General features: G+C 49.6%; 1 protein-coding gene across 1 annotated transcript in view; it reads right to left on the reverse strand.

Annotated features, from left to right (window-relative positions):
• ACSF3 (acyl-CoA synthetase family member 3) overlaps positions 1 to 12478 on the reverse strand; it is a 36864-nt gene extending 24386 nt beyond the window's left edge. The window contains exons 1-3 of the mRNA XM_010282986.1: positions 11777 to 12478; positions 10136 to 10291; positions 1 to 155 (exon numbers count right to left, since the gene is read on the reverse strand). Coding sequence (XP_010281288.1) covers positions 1 to 155; positions 10136 to 10291; positions 11777 to 12478 — 1013 coding nt within the window. The remainder of the gene's footprint in view (positions 156 to 10135; positions 10292 to 11776) is intronic.
• Positions 12479 to 12700: the final 222 nt, after the last annotated feature.

Genomic DNA, 12700 nt, shown 5'->3' on the forward strand with positions numbered 1-12700 from the left:
CTGATGTTCTCCTGGCAAAAGGCACGCACAAAATCCTGGACTTGTGGCTGAGAGAAATGCTTGTCATAATACTCTATCAGCCTGGCATAGATAGTGGGCACTGCCATGAAGACACTGATACGAGGAGCTTGGGAGCTTAGGAACTTCTTCCAAACCTAGAAAGGAAGGGAACATATACGTATAAAAATACATCTCAATATAAAGTGTAGAGGGAAGCGATGGCCAGCACTGTCATGCTAACTCCTCAGCACCTTTGAAGAGGTTCACAAGCGAGGGCTCTGCCAACACTTCACTGGGCAGTGAGCCCTGCCACTGCTCCTTTGTACGATGCAAAGGGAAACTGAGGTACAGGAGTGCAACAGGCTTGTCCAAAGCAAAGCCACCCTAGGCTTGTCATAAACAGTCAAACCTCTGCTATCTAAGGCTTCTGGCAAGTATACAATAAGCCTGTTGTGTGCACCTTGTCCAGAACAACAGCTCCCAACCCTCATCACACCCCTCATCGCCCAAAGCACAATATCCAACTCTCTCATCCCACCAGTGGATCACCCACCTGCTTTCACTCTCAGTGAGCACATGATGCTAGAAATGGCATTTTTTAGTACCGTCACGTTACAGCCAAGAATTTCCTTATGAAGATGTAAATTTGTGGCAGAATCAATTAATTCCCTTATCACATACAGCTCTCCAGAGGCTACACAAAGCCACCAGCTTTTCAAAGCGTGGGAGCTCTCTTCTTTAGAAAGACACTAAGTCATATCCAAAGAACACAATACACAGGTAGCAGCCCATGCACTGGAACTGGGCATGAGACTCCACTGCAATGGAAATGGTCGTCATCTGGTGAGCAGGCACAGAGACATGCCCCGGCGAGCTCAGATCGGCCATCAGCAACCACAGGTAAAACAGCAGCTAGCCAGGAGACAGCAGCTAGCCAGGAGGGCAGCTTCACCAGCCACACTCTTCCCGAGACAAACGGTCCCTGTGGGACAGATGTTCTTCATCTGCAACTCCTGCTAACCTGTGGGAACTACAAACAGGGGCAAATTCCAGGACCCAGCTCTGCGGGGTGGGGGATGAAGACCAAGCGACCCCCGGCTGCTGCCCTGGCTGAGCAGTCCCACCGGGGAGCAGTTAGCAATGGGTAGGAGCCATAAATATTGTAATTGTTGCTTCCACACCTCGCCATTATTCCCCCTAGGTAAGCTCTTCCCAAGACAGGAATGATCCAAAGCCATCAATAAATAAAAGGCTACAGTGACGGCCGCCTCTTTCCTTTCGCTCCAGTCCCTGCCCCGTTGTTGACAAATGTATTTCCTAACAGCTCCTGACAACGCGCGCCGCCTCTCCCCTCCCTGCCCGCGCACGCTCAGCTGCACACAGGCGCGTGCGATGGCGAGAAAAAGCAGGAATTGATTGAAGGTGAACAAGTGATTCTCCTTCATGCTGTCACTCTGCCCCTTTCCCCTCCATCCTGCTCGCTCGGGCTCCATTTCATTACTTTCTACTTGGCTGCGCCGGCGCCGCCTCCCCCCATGTCTCTCACTCCACTGCTTCAGAACAATCAGCTCCTAAAAAAAAAAAAAAACCTGCCACCACCACCATGTTGTTATTCTTAATAGAGCAGGACACAGCCAACAAAGGCATCGTCCCAGCGAACAGAAGCGAGTTCACACTGCCTCCCAGCCCAGAAATGGTCCTCGATGGGGTGAGACAAATGCACAAGGTGGAAAACCCGCCGGACACCTCGGGAGCTGGGACATGAGTGGTCCAAGAGCCCCTCGGCGTCAGGGAAAGCAGAAGAGGAACATGACTTGCCTGGACTGACGGGTGACATGCCTGGAGGAGAAACATTCCCTTGCAGAAACCCCACCTACCAGCATGATCCCCTAAAAACAAGCCAGAATAGGAAAAACTGCATTTAGGAGGATCTGACCCCTACCATACTCCTCCCAGCCTCTTTCCCCAAAGATCTTTTTCTCTTTAACCCCCCAATATCTTTCCCATTGGAGGCAGCAGGATGGAGAAGGACCTCTCCAAAGCCAGGAGCTGAACACATGGACCTGCTCTCCTCAGCGCCATTGCTTGGGCAGGGAGAGACGGGCGATGCCAAGCAGGGATCAGGACTGTGTGGAAAGAATTGCAGGGAGACAGATGCTTGGGGCTGCTCAGTCCTTGCTGTGTGATTTTTTTTCTTTTTTGGCCTTCACAAGTCCAGAGCAGCTGTGGGGAGCGCAGGCAGACTTCCAGTCTGGCCACGCAGCAGAGTTATTTTCACATAGATTTGGATTTGAAAAAAAAAAAACAAACCCAAATAAAACCATCACTCCAAAACACAGCAGATCTCTCTTGCACCCCAGAGTCCCCTGTCCTCGCACGCCTGCTCAACTCCTGCCCTAGATAAAATCCTCCCTACCGCCGCTCCAGCCACGGGAGCAGCTTTTTCTGTGTCAGTCCGACTCGCCCCAGCAACAGCCCCTTCCTGAAGATAAGCAGCTGCCTTTGGATTTGTGCCACCAGCTGCCGGGGTGATCTGCTGACAGCCAAACATCCCCACCTGCTCTGCTCCTATTCAGCCAAATCTGGATCCTACCCATGTGTTTTAACGGTACTAAGCACCGAGCCGTGGTACAAAGCTGGCAGCCCCAAGCCCGCCGCAAACCCTGAGCTGTCCGGAGGGCTTGTCACTGCCCAGCCAGCTGTAACAGCTATTGCTGTTTTATAACTATAGCTTCACGGTTTGAGGGAAGGGTCTGGGAAAGTCTCGTTACCTGGGACTAATCAATCAATCCCGGGGCTTGGGCAGACTCGTAGCAAGAGGCCAGCTTTGCCCTTCCAGCACACAGCATCCTCTGACACCGTCAGGCTTAGAGCAGCACAATCAATCTCCCCCTCTGTTATCCCATGTGTCACCGTCACCACATCAATTACCTGTGGACAGGGTATCGGCAGCCCATCATTTCATTTTATTTTGCTCACCTGACACCTCAGGACTCCAAGTGCTTTTAAAAAGCCATGGATTCTGGAGGCAAACACAGCACCGCGTGCCAGGGCTGCCGGATTTCGCACCAAGAACTCACCGCACACGAGGGAAGCGGTAGTCTTCCGATGGAAGGTGTTCAGGAGAAGGACCGAGATGCCTTTTAAGATAAACAAGGGCTAGAAGCAAAAAGTTTCTAACTGCAAGAAAGCAAGAGTGGGAACAGCTTCCTATCAGCAGTAAGAGCAGCGAAAGCCCCGGGCAGGCTTACAGGACATGGCTGCTTGAGCCAGCAAAGAAGTGGGAGACCTTCTGTTCCCAAGAGCCTTCCCGTCAGCCCGACATTCCTGATTTTCTTCCCCTCCCACTGCACAAAAGCATATCCGGGCAATTCCATGGGCTGGCCAGTGGGATTTTGCCATCAGTAAACAAACAAAAAAAAAAGGTTGGGGGAGGGGGGGAAAAATTACACCAGTGGGTACAAAACAACCCCAGACTCAGCTGTAAGATTTTTCCCACGTATTTCTGCCAGCACACAGATGGCATGATGGCGAATAAGGATGATGGAACATGCAAGCTGCTCCAAGAGGTGGTCATTCCATACAGCAACCTTCCCAACCAGCCTCCAGATCTGCTAAGATCACCTGAAGAAAGAGATGCAAGCACAGAGGAGAAAAGGCAATAATTTTTTTTTTCCTTTACAGAGGCCTCACCTTCAGAGGAAGATGAGCAATGCCAAAACCTAGACCGAAAACACCAAATCTACCAGCATCTGACCATCTTCTAATGCAAAAAAAAAAAGAAGAGAAGGTGGCAACAACCGTTTGTATGCTAAATCTTGCAAGACGTTGCCTGATACAGAACTCCCAAAAATAGCCAGAAGAGAGACAGGCAAAACTGCCCAAAAGCTGGAAAGGAAGCAAATATCAGCATGGATTTTCCCATCAGACTGCAACCAGATAATAGACAGCCCATGCTGCTGCCTCCATTGAGATACAACGGCTCCTTTCTTCTGTAAAATTATTGTATCATTTTCAGTTGTCACTGAATTTTTTTTATATCTTTTCAAAAGTGACAATACCCCTAATGCAAGGTTAAATCATCCCTTTACTCCCCTTTTGATCGGTTTGTGTTTTGCATCGATCACTGCCACACGGGTAGCACCGCCAGCGAGTGGGTTGCCTGCAATTTTCGGAGCGTCTGAGAGAGCAACAGGCAGCAATGCGGCTGCAGCCCAACCGGCTCCTCGTTTGGCGAGACCCTGTGCCTAACACCGAGGACAGAAAGCTGCCATAACTCTACAGAAGCACCGAAGGGATGGCAGGACCACGCACCCACGTCCGACATCGGTTTATCCCCGACTGCAGAGCAGATGGGCATGCCATGAGGTGGGAGAGCGTCGATGGGAGCTCTGCTCCCTGCTAAGGACTGAGCCGCGGCTGGTTCGTGAGCAGTGTGCAGAGGGAGAAACATTCTTCTCTTCAAAGGGAAATTGGGCCCTTGGTGGCTTCATCTCATGTTTATTATAACCCCAAACTGTTTGCGCTCTGCATGACTCTGGTTTTAATCATTTATTCATCAGTGCAGTTTGATGGCCCCTCTGCATTCCAGGCTGAAGCTTTTAAACCCTTCCGATGCTGTAGGCATACTGAAAGGAGCAAGTGCTTTCCCTGGGACCTGGTAATATAAGTAAATATGACAGGCTCTGGTTCCATTTTTTATATTTCCACACACACATCAAAAGACATTACTCCATAACAGATGCTGAGGACAGACGGCAGATCTGGGGAGACAGGAAAAAAAACTCTAACTTTTTAAAGCCAGGTCTGCGAGAAGTGATCAAACATAATCCACTCACTAGTGACCTGCTCCTCCCTCCACCGACTCCCCTTTGAGTCTGAAATAAAATTACTCCTCTGAAGCCTCCCATTAACAGATGAAAAGACAATTGCCTTTCTCCAGCTGAAGCTGGATGGGAGACGCAATCCCCAGCACGCTATGAGCGGCATCTTAGCTGTGCTTGGTGATTGGAGATCAGACTCCTCCACTTGGATTTGCTTCTCTTTTAAAAATAAACTAAAAGAGCTGCCCAGAGTGATGTTTGCAGAAGCGACAGATCCAGGGGAGAGGCTCACTGTGGTGCAGGCTTCTCCTACCCGGAGGCAACTGTGACTGCCAAGCCCTAGATCCTCCTGCGCAGCCCAGCAAAGGCGTCAGCGCCCAGCCCCAGCCTCGCCTGGCTCGCACAGATAACAGCGGCAGCAAGGACAAACAGTTTGCTCGCAGGTCAAGCTGCTCATCTTCAGGAGGAAGGCAGCATGAGCTCGATGCAGGGGTGTAACCGTACAATGCACCAGCAACCCCGGAGCAACACTTCACACGCAACCTCGACGAGCCTCAGGTCTGCGGCACCCTCCCCCCATGGGAAAAAGCTGCCACGGGTGACAGCACACTCGCAGCACGTCGGGGGAATTAGTCCCAAATCACACACTAGCTCTGGGGACTCATCATTCTCATCAGGACAGACGCCTAGAAAGAAGGGTCCAAATAAAATTAACAATTTTGATGGCTTTGCATGCGACATTGCAAAACCGGGTATGATTTTTAGTGGGCTTGATCCTCAGAGGCACCTTAAGTCAAACATGCAGTAACGCTGGCACCCAAACAACAGCTCCTTTTGGAACTTTAGGGCAATAAATCTGCATCTCGGCATATTTATCATGGAAGCGGTTGCAGGGCACAGACAGCGTTGTCATTCTGCAGGCAGCACATCACAGCTCGAAACCTGCCCAGCAGAGCCAAGCGGGCAGCGCACGCCACAACTAGGTCACACGGAGCCAAGATTCCTTAGGCTTCCCCCACCACTCAGAGCAAGTCTTGTCCTTCATGTTTTTGAATACTTTTATTTCCCCTCCTGCACTTAAAGCTGAAAGACCTCCTGGGATCTGATCTCACGTTTCATCTATGCGAAGAGCTGACAGGGAGCCTTTTGCTGTTAGAACATCTTTCCCCTAAGGTGAGATCAGAGACGGTCCAAGGCAAAGATAAGCAGGTCCCATCGTTCAAACTCAGAGTGGACCCGCGTCAGCGGAAAGCCTCAGCAGAGGACCCTGCGAAGCAAACACTGACCTCACAACTTGCTCCAAAAGGCTCCTGTCCACTGGGTGCCCGGCGCAGCCAGCTCCCGGTCTGGAACGGGGACGTCAGCATGTGACTGTCATGGCAAGAGCAGTGGCACGGAGGACGCCTGCCTTCCCCCAGGTCTGCCTCTCCAGACTCACCGACATTTCCATCCAGTAAGTCACACCACAGGGTGTGCTCAGCCTTAGCAGCCATCACTGAATCGATGCGGGGAAGGGAGATGGAGTCACTAGGGAATGGATGCTCTAGTGTCTGCTTGGTGCAAACCCCGACACTCAGAGGCCTTCAAAAAGCACTTTCTCCTGGGCTTTCTCTGATGCCCAGTAAGGAGAAGGCTCACCTTTCACTCCTTCCTTAAGCAAAGGCATTAATCTCTTCTCCTCTGGCCACCAATTTGCACAAAAACGGTACAAATCCAGCATCTTTAAGACTTCTGCTCCTGCATAAGAAAAAAGGCAGGCATTTCAAACAGGTTCAGAAGCAGCTGAGAAATGCTGGCTGCCTGCAAAGAGGAACAGTGCATCTGGAGAAGTAAACTCAGCTTGGAAATGAGTTATGATGGGAGAATCATTTAGGGATGCTTAGGCTGCAGCTTGCTCGGGCTCCAAAGGAGGTTTCTGCCCTCCTAGTTCTCACCCTTAAAAAAAATAAAACCAACATCATCAGAGCCACCCTTGCTCCACACAGCTGCTGGGAGGAACGTGCTTTCAGGCGCACTGCTGTTCTCCTGCCTGCTCCCAGTCCACACGCCCACAGCAGCGTTGAAACATCTCCCCCCACAGTCCGTGCTGTCACTCCTGAGCACCAGAAGCGCACCCGGAGTGCTGGGTTCTGCTCCCGTGGTCTCCGGACAGCAGCCTGATGTGGGCTCCTCGTGGAGACACACTGCACCCCAAGGAATACACGCACCAGAGGACTTAGCACACCATGTACAAGTGAACTGTAATGCTGGAAATTAAGGGTCCATTTATAAACCCTTTATTAATAAATGATTAATAGATGCAGCCATATTTTTTAATAACTTACAATAAAAAGATGCTACAAAAAGCTTAAGCAAGACAGTCTTAACAGATGGTGCTATAAAGTGAATTATAACATGCACAGTAGCTAGTGCAAAGTAATGAATGTCCTCATTTAATAAAAAGAATGTGATTTTATGCAGCAACTTCCACGCTTGAGGCATCTCCATACACTTTAATGAGCCCTTGTGGCCTCAGCAATAGCTTGCATGCAGCCACGGACATCAGATGCTGTTTTAGTAAGAGACTGGATGTTGGTCAGGACTCTGGGGTTACTCCACAGTCTTGATTTTTAACCTTGCCTTGGACAGCTGCCAAAACCAGATGGAAGGGTCTGAAAGATGCCACCTCCTAACACTGCACTGCAGGGAACGACAAGCAAGCCTTGGTCTGGGGCTTGAAACATCTTCTAACTAAGAAAAAAGGAGCATTATTACCAACCACCGAAACCAGACTGGCATCTGCATCCACGACTATAAGGCACGCTGCAAATTATGTAATTTAATAAACACTGTAATAATAAAGTATTTATTTTGTATAATGAAGTGTTAGTGATTAGAAACCAAACACACATTGGGCATGCTGCTGCGGTTTCTCTTGAACCCTTGCCAGTATCACTCAAGGCTAAATATGTCTGCAGCAGGTTGAGAGTAAGTTCCTAGCCTTGTTTTGATCAGCCTGTCAAGTGTTTTAGCTGCCATTTGTGTTTCTTTATATCACACTATAATTGGCTGCTTTCTCAAGGTGCAGCAAAGGAAAAAAGCACACAGCAAAACTTGGGTTTCTTTTGCAAAATCCTCCACTGAAACTCCGCTGTTTTTCTGAAAGCTGATTTTAGTAGCAAAGGGCATTTTGTAAACAGCTGGTGAAAATAGACTGGAACTGAAAGGCAGCTTGCATTAAACTCCACAAGAAAGCCTTATTTACCCTCATGTGCTTTCTTTGTAGTGTCGATCAAACCATTTTCAGCTCCCAGGGGAGGCCCTCAGAAAAATAAAGGGAATAAAAAAATAGAAAAGCAAATGACATCCTTCACAGCCCAAATGCACCTGAGAGCCCTTGGAACGGCCCCTGCTGTGACAGGCACGCTTGCCACGCCGACCTCCCTGCCCAAGTTCAACCTCCAGGGTCAAACGGACGCCCTCCAGCACTGTCCCCGCTTGCCCTTGGTTGTCAAGTCTGGGGGAGAGCTTTGATCAGAGAAGGCAGGCGGGGTGTCCCGCTCCCCCGCACCTGAACCCATCCTTCAACGTCAGCTCATTGATTTGCAGATGTCGGGAGAGAGCAGAGAAAAAAACACAAGGGTATAAGGGACAATCAATCACCGGTGGCACAGGACGTGGAGAAACACGCCCTCCAGAGGGCTTGGCTCCGCTTCCAGCACGCTCTTCTGCCACCTCACCAGCATCACCAGGGCTGGGCACATGTCCCTGCTGCACCCCGAGCTTTTGGGGTGACATCCTAAACACGGAGGAAGACAATTTGGCAGTGACCATTGAGGAGAGCACACTGGCTAGGGCTGCCAGAGGACATTCCTGCCTTCTTCTACCACAGCATCCTACCTATTTTTCTCTTGAAATGCAAATGCAGAGCTGCCCCTCTGGGATTCTGGGATTTCCACACACACCCCCACCCCCCCCCAAGGACCAGTGCTTGGGCAGCAACTGGGTGTTCAGGTGTCAGGACCAGCCTGAAACAAGAAAGGAAGCGTGCATTTTCTGTGGTTGCTTCTCTGAGAAGCAGAAATAAGCAACGAAGAACCACATGGTCCCGCCGTCACTCAGATCAGAGCCCAGGATCGCCCTCGCCCAACAGCAGCACAGTCAAAGCTTCTGGGTGTAACCCACAGCTTTGCACTTTGTCTTCTCAGTGTGACAAGGCTGCCAAGCATATGAATAAACATGGATGGGTAAAGAAGCCTGTTTAGTTACAAAGCACAGGCTTGATGGGCTCTTTTCACTTTCCCAGTGAGTTCTGCACTGAAAACGCATGCTTCCTTTCTGCTACGAGGTGGCACCAGCACTTGCAAACCCAATTGCTCCCTTAACAGCAGCACTGCAGACTCCAACATCTCTAACACAACCCACGACACCGGAAGACGTAGATGAACAGTGCTGGATCCCAGGGGCTGGTAACTGTAGAAACTGTTCCACCTTACTTGTTGGTTGCCCTGTTTCTAGTCCCTTTGCTTCCCCTCTTTAGGTCAGCTGTCTGCCACTGCAGCGAGGAACAAGAGAGAAACACAGCGCTGGGACCAGTGTTCCTGTCTCGGCTAGAAAACAACATTTTAAGCATGCCTCTACTGCATTCGAGTAAGGTTTCCCTCCTGCCACCTTTCCTGCAAGAAGCTCTTGATTTGCAAACTCTCTCTCATATTGCTGAGGCTAAACCAACAGATCTTTTAACATTTGTTTCTTCGCAGAGGAAAAGCAATGTTGCCATGAAAGTGAAGAGTACCAGTATTTCTCTTACCTGGGCTGCAAGAAATTCTAAAGCCCGGGTTCTGTCATGTAACGCAATACAAAACACCGAGGACATGGGATTGGAAGGCAAAAGGCAAGCTACTAAAAAGGAAATATCCAACAAGCAGCATAGCTTCAGGCAGCACACTGCTAACATGCAAGAGAAAAATCCAGTATTTCCACCTTTCGTGGTACTAGGAAATGAACAACCCTTATTCTGGGTGCAGATGCTCTTAGAGGGTACTTAGAAAGACCCACCTCCAGAGACCCTCAACATCACGAGGAGGGGCAGCGTAGCATTACGATTACATATGTCACGCTTAAACAAGCTGTAGCCTCCAGAAGAACACGTTTACCCCAGACTGAGTGTTCAACTGAAAGCATTTTTTAACAGACAGTTTGTGAACCACATGCAGCCAGTGGCTGAAGAGGCTGGAATTCTTAAAGAACTTATTTCCAAAGTTGCTCTAATTACAATACATGGGGTCTTGCTGCTGAATTTCAAAGACTAAATGCAATCCCTCCAGGCTTACCATCTGTGCACTGAATTCGGGTAACATGATGCACGTCGCTCCCACCCAGAGAGGACAGAGGAGCTTATTGATCACCCCATGGACATGATGCAAAGGCAGCACATGCAGAATAACATCCTCCTTCTTCCACTCCCATTTTTCAACCAGCCCCGTTGTCTGCAGAAGAAAACATACAACCCAGTGTTAGGGCAGGAGGAAAGACTCTCACTGCTTGGAAAGCCCAAGGTATCCAGGCCCCAGATCCCCTGAGCACCGCTGGCGGCAGAAATCCCAGACCTCCTGGAATGATGCCTGGGCACAAATCTCTTTCCTTTAGGGTCAGCACGAGCAAAATTCCCACCACAACAGCAGAATACAAGAGGGACACCTGCATCATGTCAGTATGAGTCTTCATATACATCAAAGTCCTTCCTCATCACTGAGAAGGAGTCAACAATGATTTTAAGCAGGGCCTACAAAATTATTAGCCTGCTGCTGCACATGCAAAGTTGGCAGAAATAGTTATAAACCCCCTAATTTTCCCAGAACTCTGTTGACACAGTTTGGACACCAATGACACTGGGCTTTTAGCACCTGTAAGGGACAGTCAGTAGGAACAGAGAACCCACTGTCTGATAAAGAGAAAGTAGGCTTCATGTTAGTAAAAAAATGTTAGTATATCAAGCTTCTAAAATACTCTGCTATGAAGGGATAATTATCTAAAGCTTTAGACCTCAGGCTTCTGGGTCAACAAAGCCCTTCAGGGTCCAGCGTTAGCAACTGGAAAGCTTATTTCCAGCCATCTAAAAATAAAAAAGCATTTGAACAGTGGAATTTAGTCATGTCATTCACAACCCTCTTCCACAGGGCAGGGAGCATGTTTTAGGCTTTCTGCAAGACAGCACAAAAGATGGTGACTGCTCAGGCCACCTCCCAAATGATCAGCATATTTGTAAGGGAACAGATTCTTTGCCCAATATAGCCAAGCCCTGGCTCTATCCATCAAGGCTTTCATACCACTCCCGACATTGCAGTATCTGAGCACCCAGAACAACGTAAGCTCTCGCAGGCGTCCATAAGGCACGATGTATTCCCTGCCCTTTTTCCCTAATGGCATGAGTCTAGCAGTTGCAGGCAGTGATAACCAACTGGTGAAGTAGTCAGCAGACTTATATTCAAACTTTTAATTCTTTTTGGCTCAGAGAGCTAATGGATTTTTTGCCTTGGGGATATATAGCTGAATAATGCACAGGCTTCACACAGTAGTGTACTGGGCTGGGCTGTTAAATCCTAATTAGGGGCAAAGATTCGTTCCTTGTCACAGTGAAGAACAGCAAACCACAAGAAAATCAGTCTTTTTACAACAAGGCTCATCCCTTCTGCTTTCCAGAAAAGCAAGGCAAAGAGGCCATCTGCCCCGGCTGCAGTTGCAGCACAGCAACAGCAGCAACACCGAAAGGACAAGGTTTAGAGCCTCAAACACTCTTCTGTGTGTTCACCTTAGAAGTGTTGAGGACTTTCAAGATACAGCCCCACAGCTCTGTGCAGGAATTCGGCTGTGGTAAGGTGTGTTGTGCTTTGGGGTTGCAACCCTAAATCACCTTGGAAGGCCAAGACCCCTGTGACTTGGCACGAGCTCTGCAGAAGGAACGCAGCACTCACCACGGCTTGCACGTTCTCATGGGTGCTGAGGACACCTTTCGGTCTTCCCGTCGTCCCACTAGTGTAGATTATCATGGCTCCTCTGTCTTTCCACGAGGAGCAGGTTGTCAAGGGACCCTTTTCCACTGCTGCATGACTTGTGGATCCATCACTAGGAGACCTAAGAAGCGGCAGAACAGGGACTCCCAGCTTCTCAGCACTAGGGGCTATTTTCCCCATGTACTCCTCTGCTGCGATGACCAGAGCGCTCTGCGAATCCTGAATCACATACTCCAGTTCCTGCACAGGGTGTTTCTTGTAAAGGGGCACTGCTATGCCCCCGCTCATCCAGGAAGCCCACTGGGCCACCACATATGAGGCATCGTTGGGACATAAAAATGAGATCCTCTCCTCCTTCAAGTCCCTGCTGGAGCACTCCAGAGCTCTACAGATCTCCTGGGACAAGCGTAGACTCTGGCTGAGAAGGTCCCTGTAAGTATGCTCACCATTTTGGTCAACAATGGCGATTTTATCACCAAAAGCCAAAGCCCTAGTGAAGACAGGGGTAACGTCACTGCTGTAGGCTGCCCGTGGGGTTGGCAGACCCCTGCGGGGACAACCAGCCCTCTTCTGCCCACGCAACTCCCATCTGCAACGGTGCAAGTCCCGGACGAGGCACTGAAGGGACCGGCTCACTTGGGGGAAGAACAGGGAGACCAGCATCCTGCCAGCACCACTTGTTTTGAAGTGATTCTGCAGAAAGCAATTATAGGAACAGATAAGTATGTGCAGCAATTACCCTGGGGTTTATTCCCACAAAGGAAAAGTGGCAGCCTTCATTTGAATAATACCCACTGTATTATTAATGTTTATGCTTCAGACTGCTGCATCCCCAGTGTGTGAGGCCCTGCCCAGATGGAACAGGAGACAGAGACCCTTCCCTAC

Source organism: Phaethon lepturus, unplaced genomic scaffold (assembly GCF_000687285.1).
Source record: "Phaethon lepturus isolate BGI_N335 unplaced genomic scaffold, ASM68728v1 scaffold23532, whole genome shotgun sequence".
Lineage (NCBI taxonomy): Eukaryota > Metazoa > Chordata > Aves > Phaethontiformes > Phaethontidae > Phaethon > Phaethon lepturus.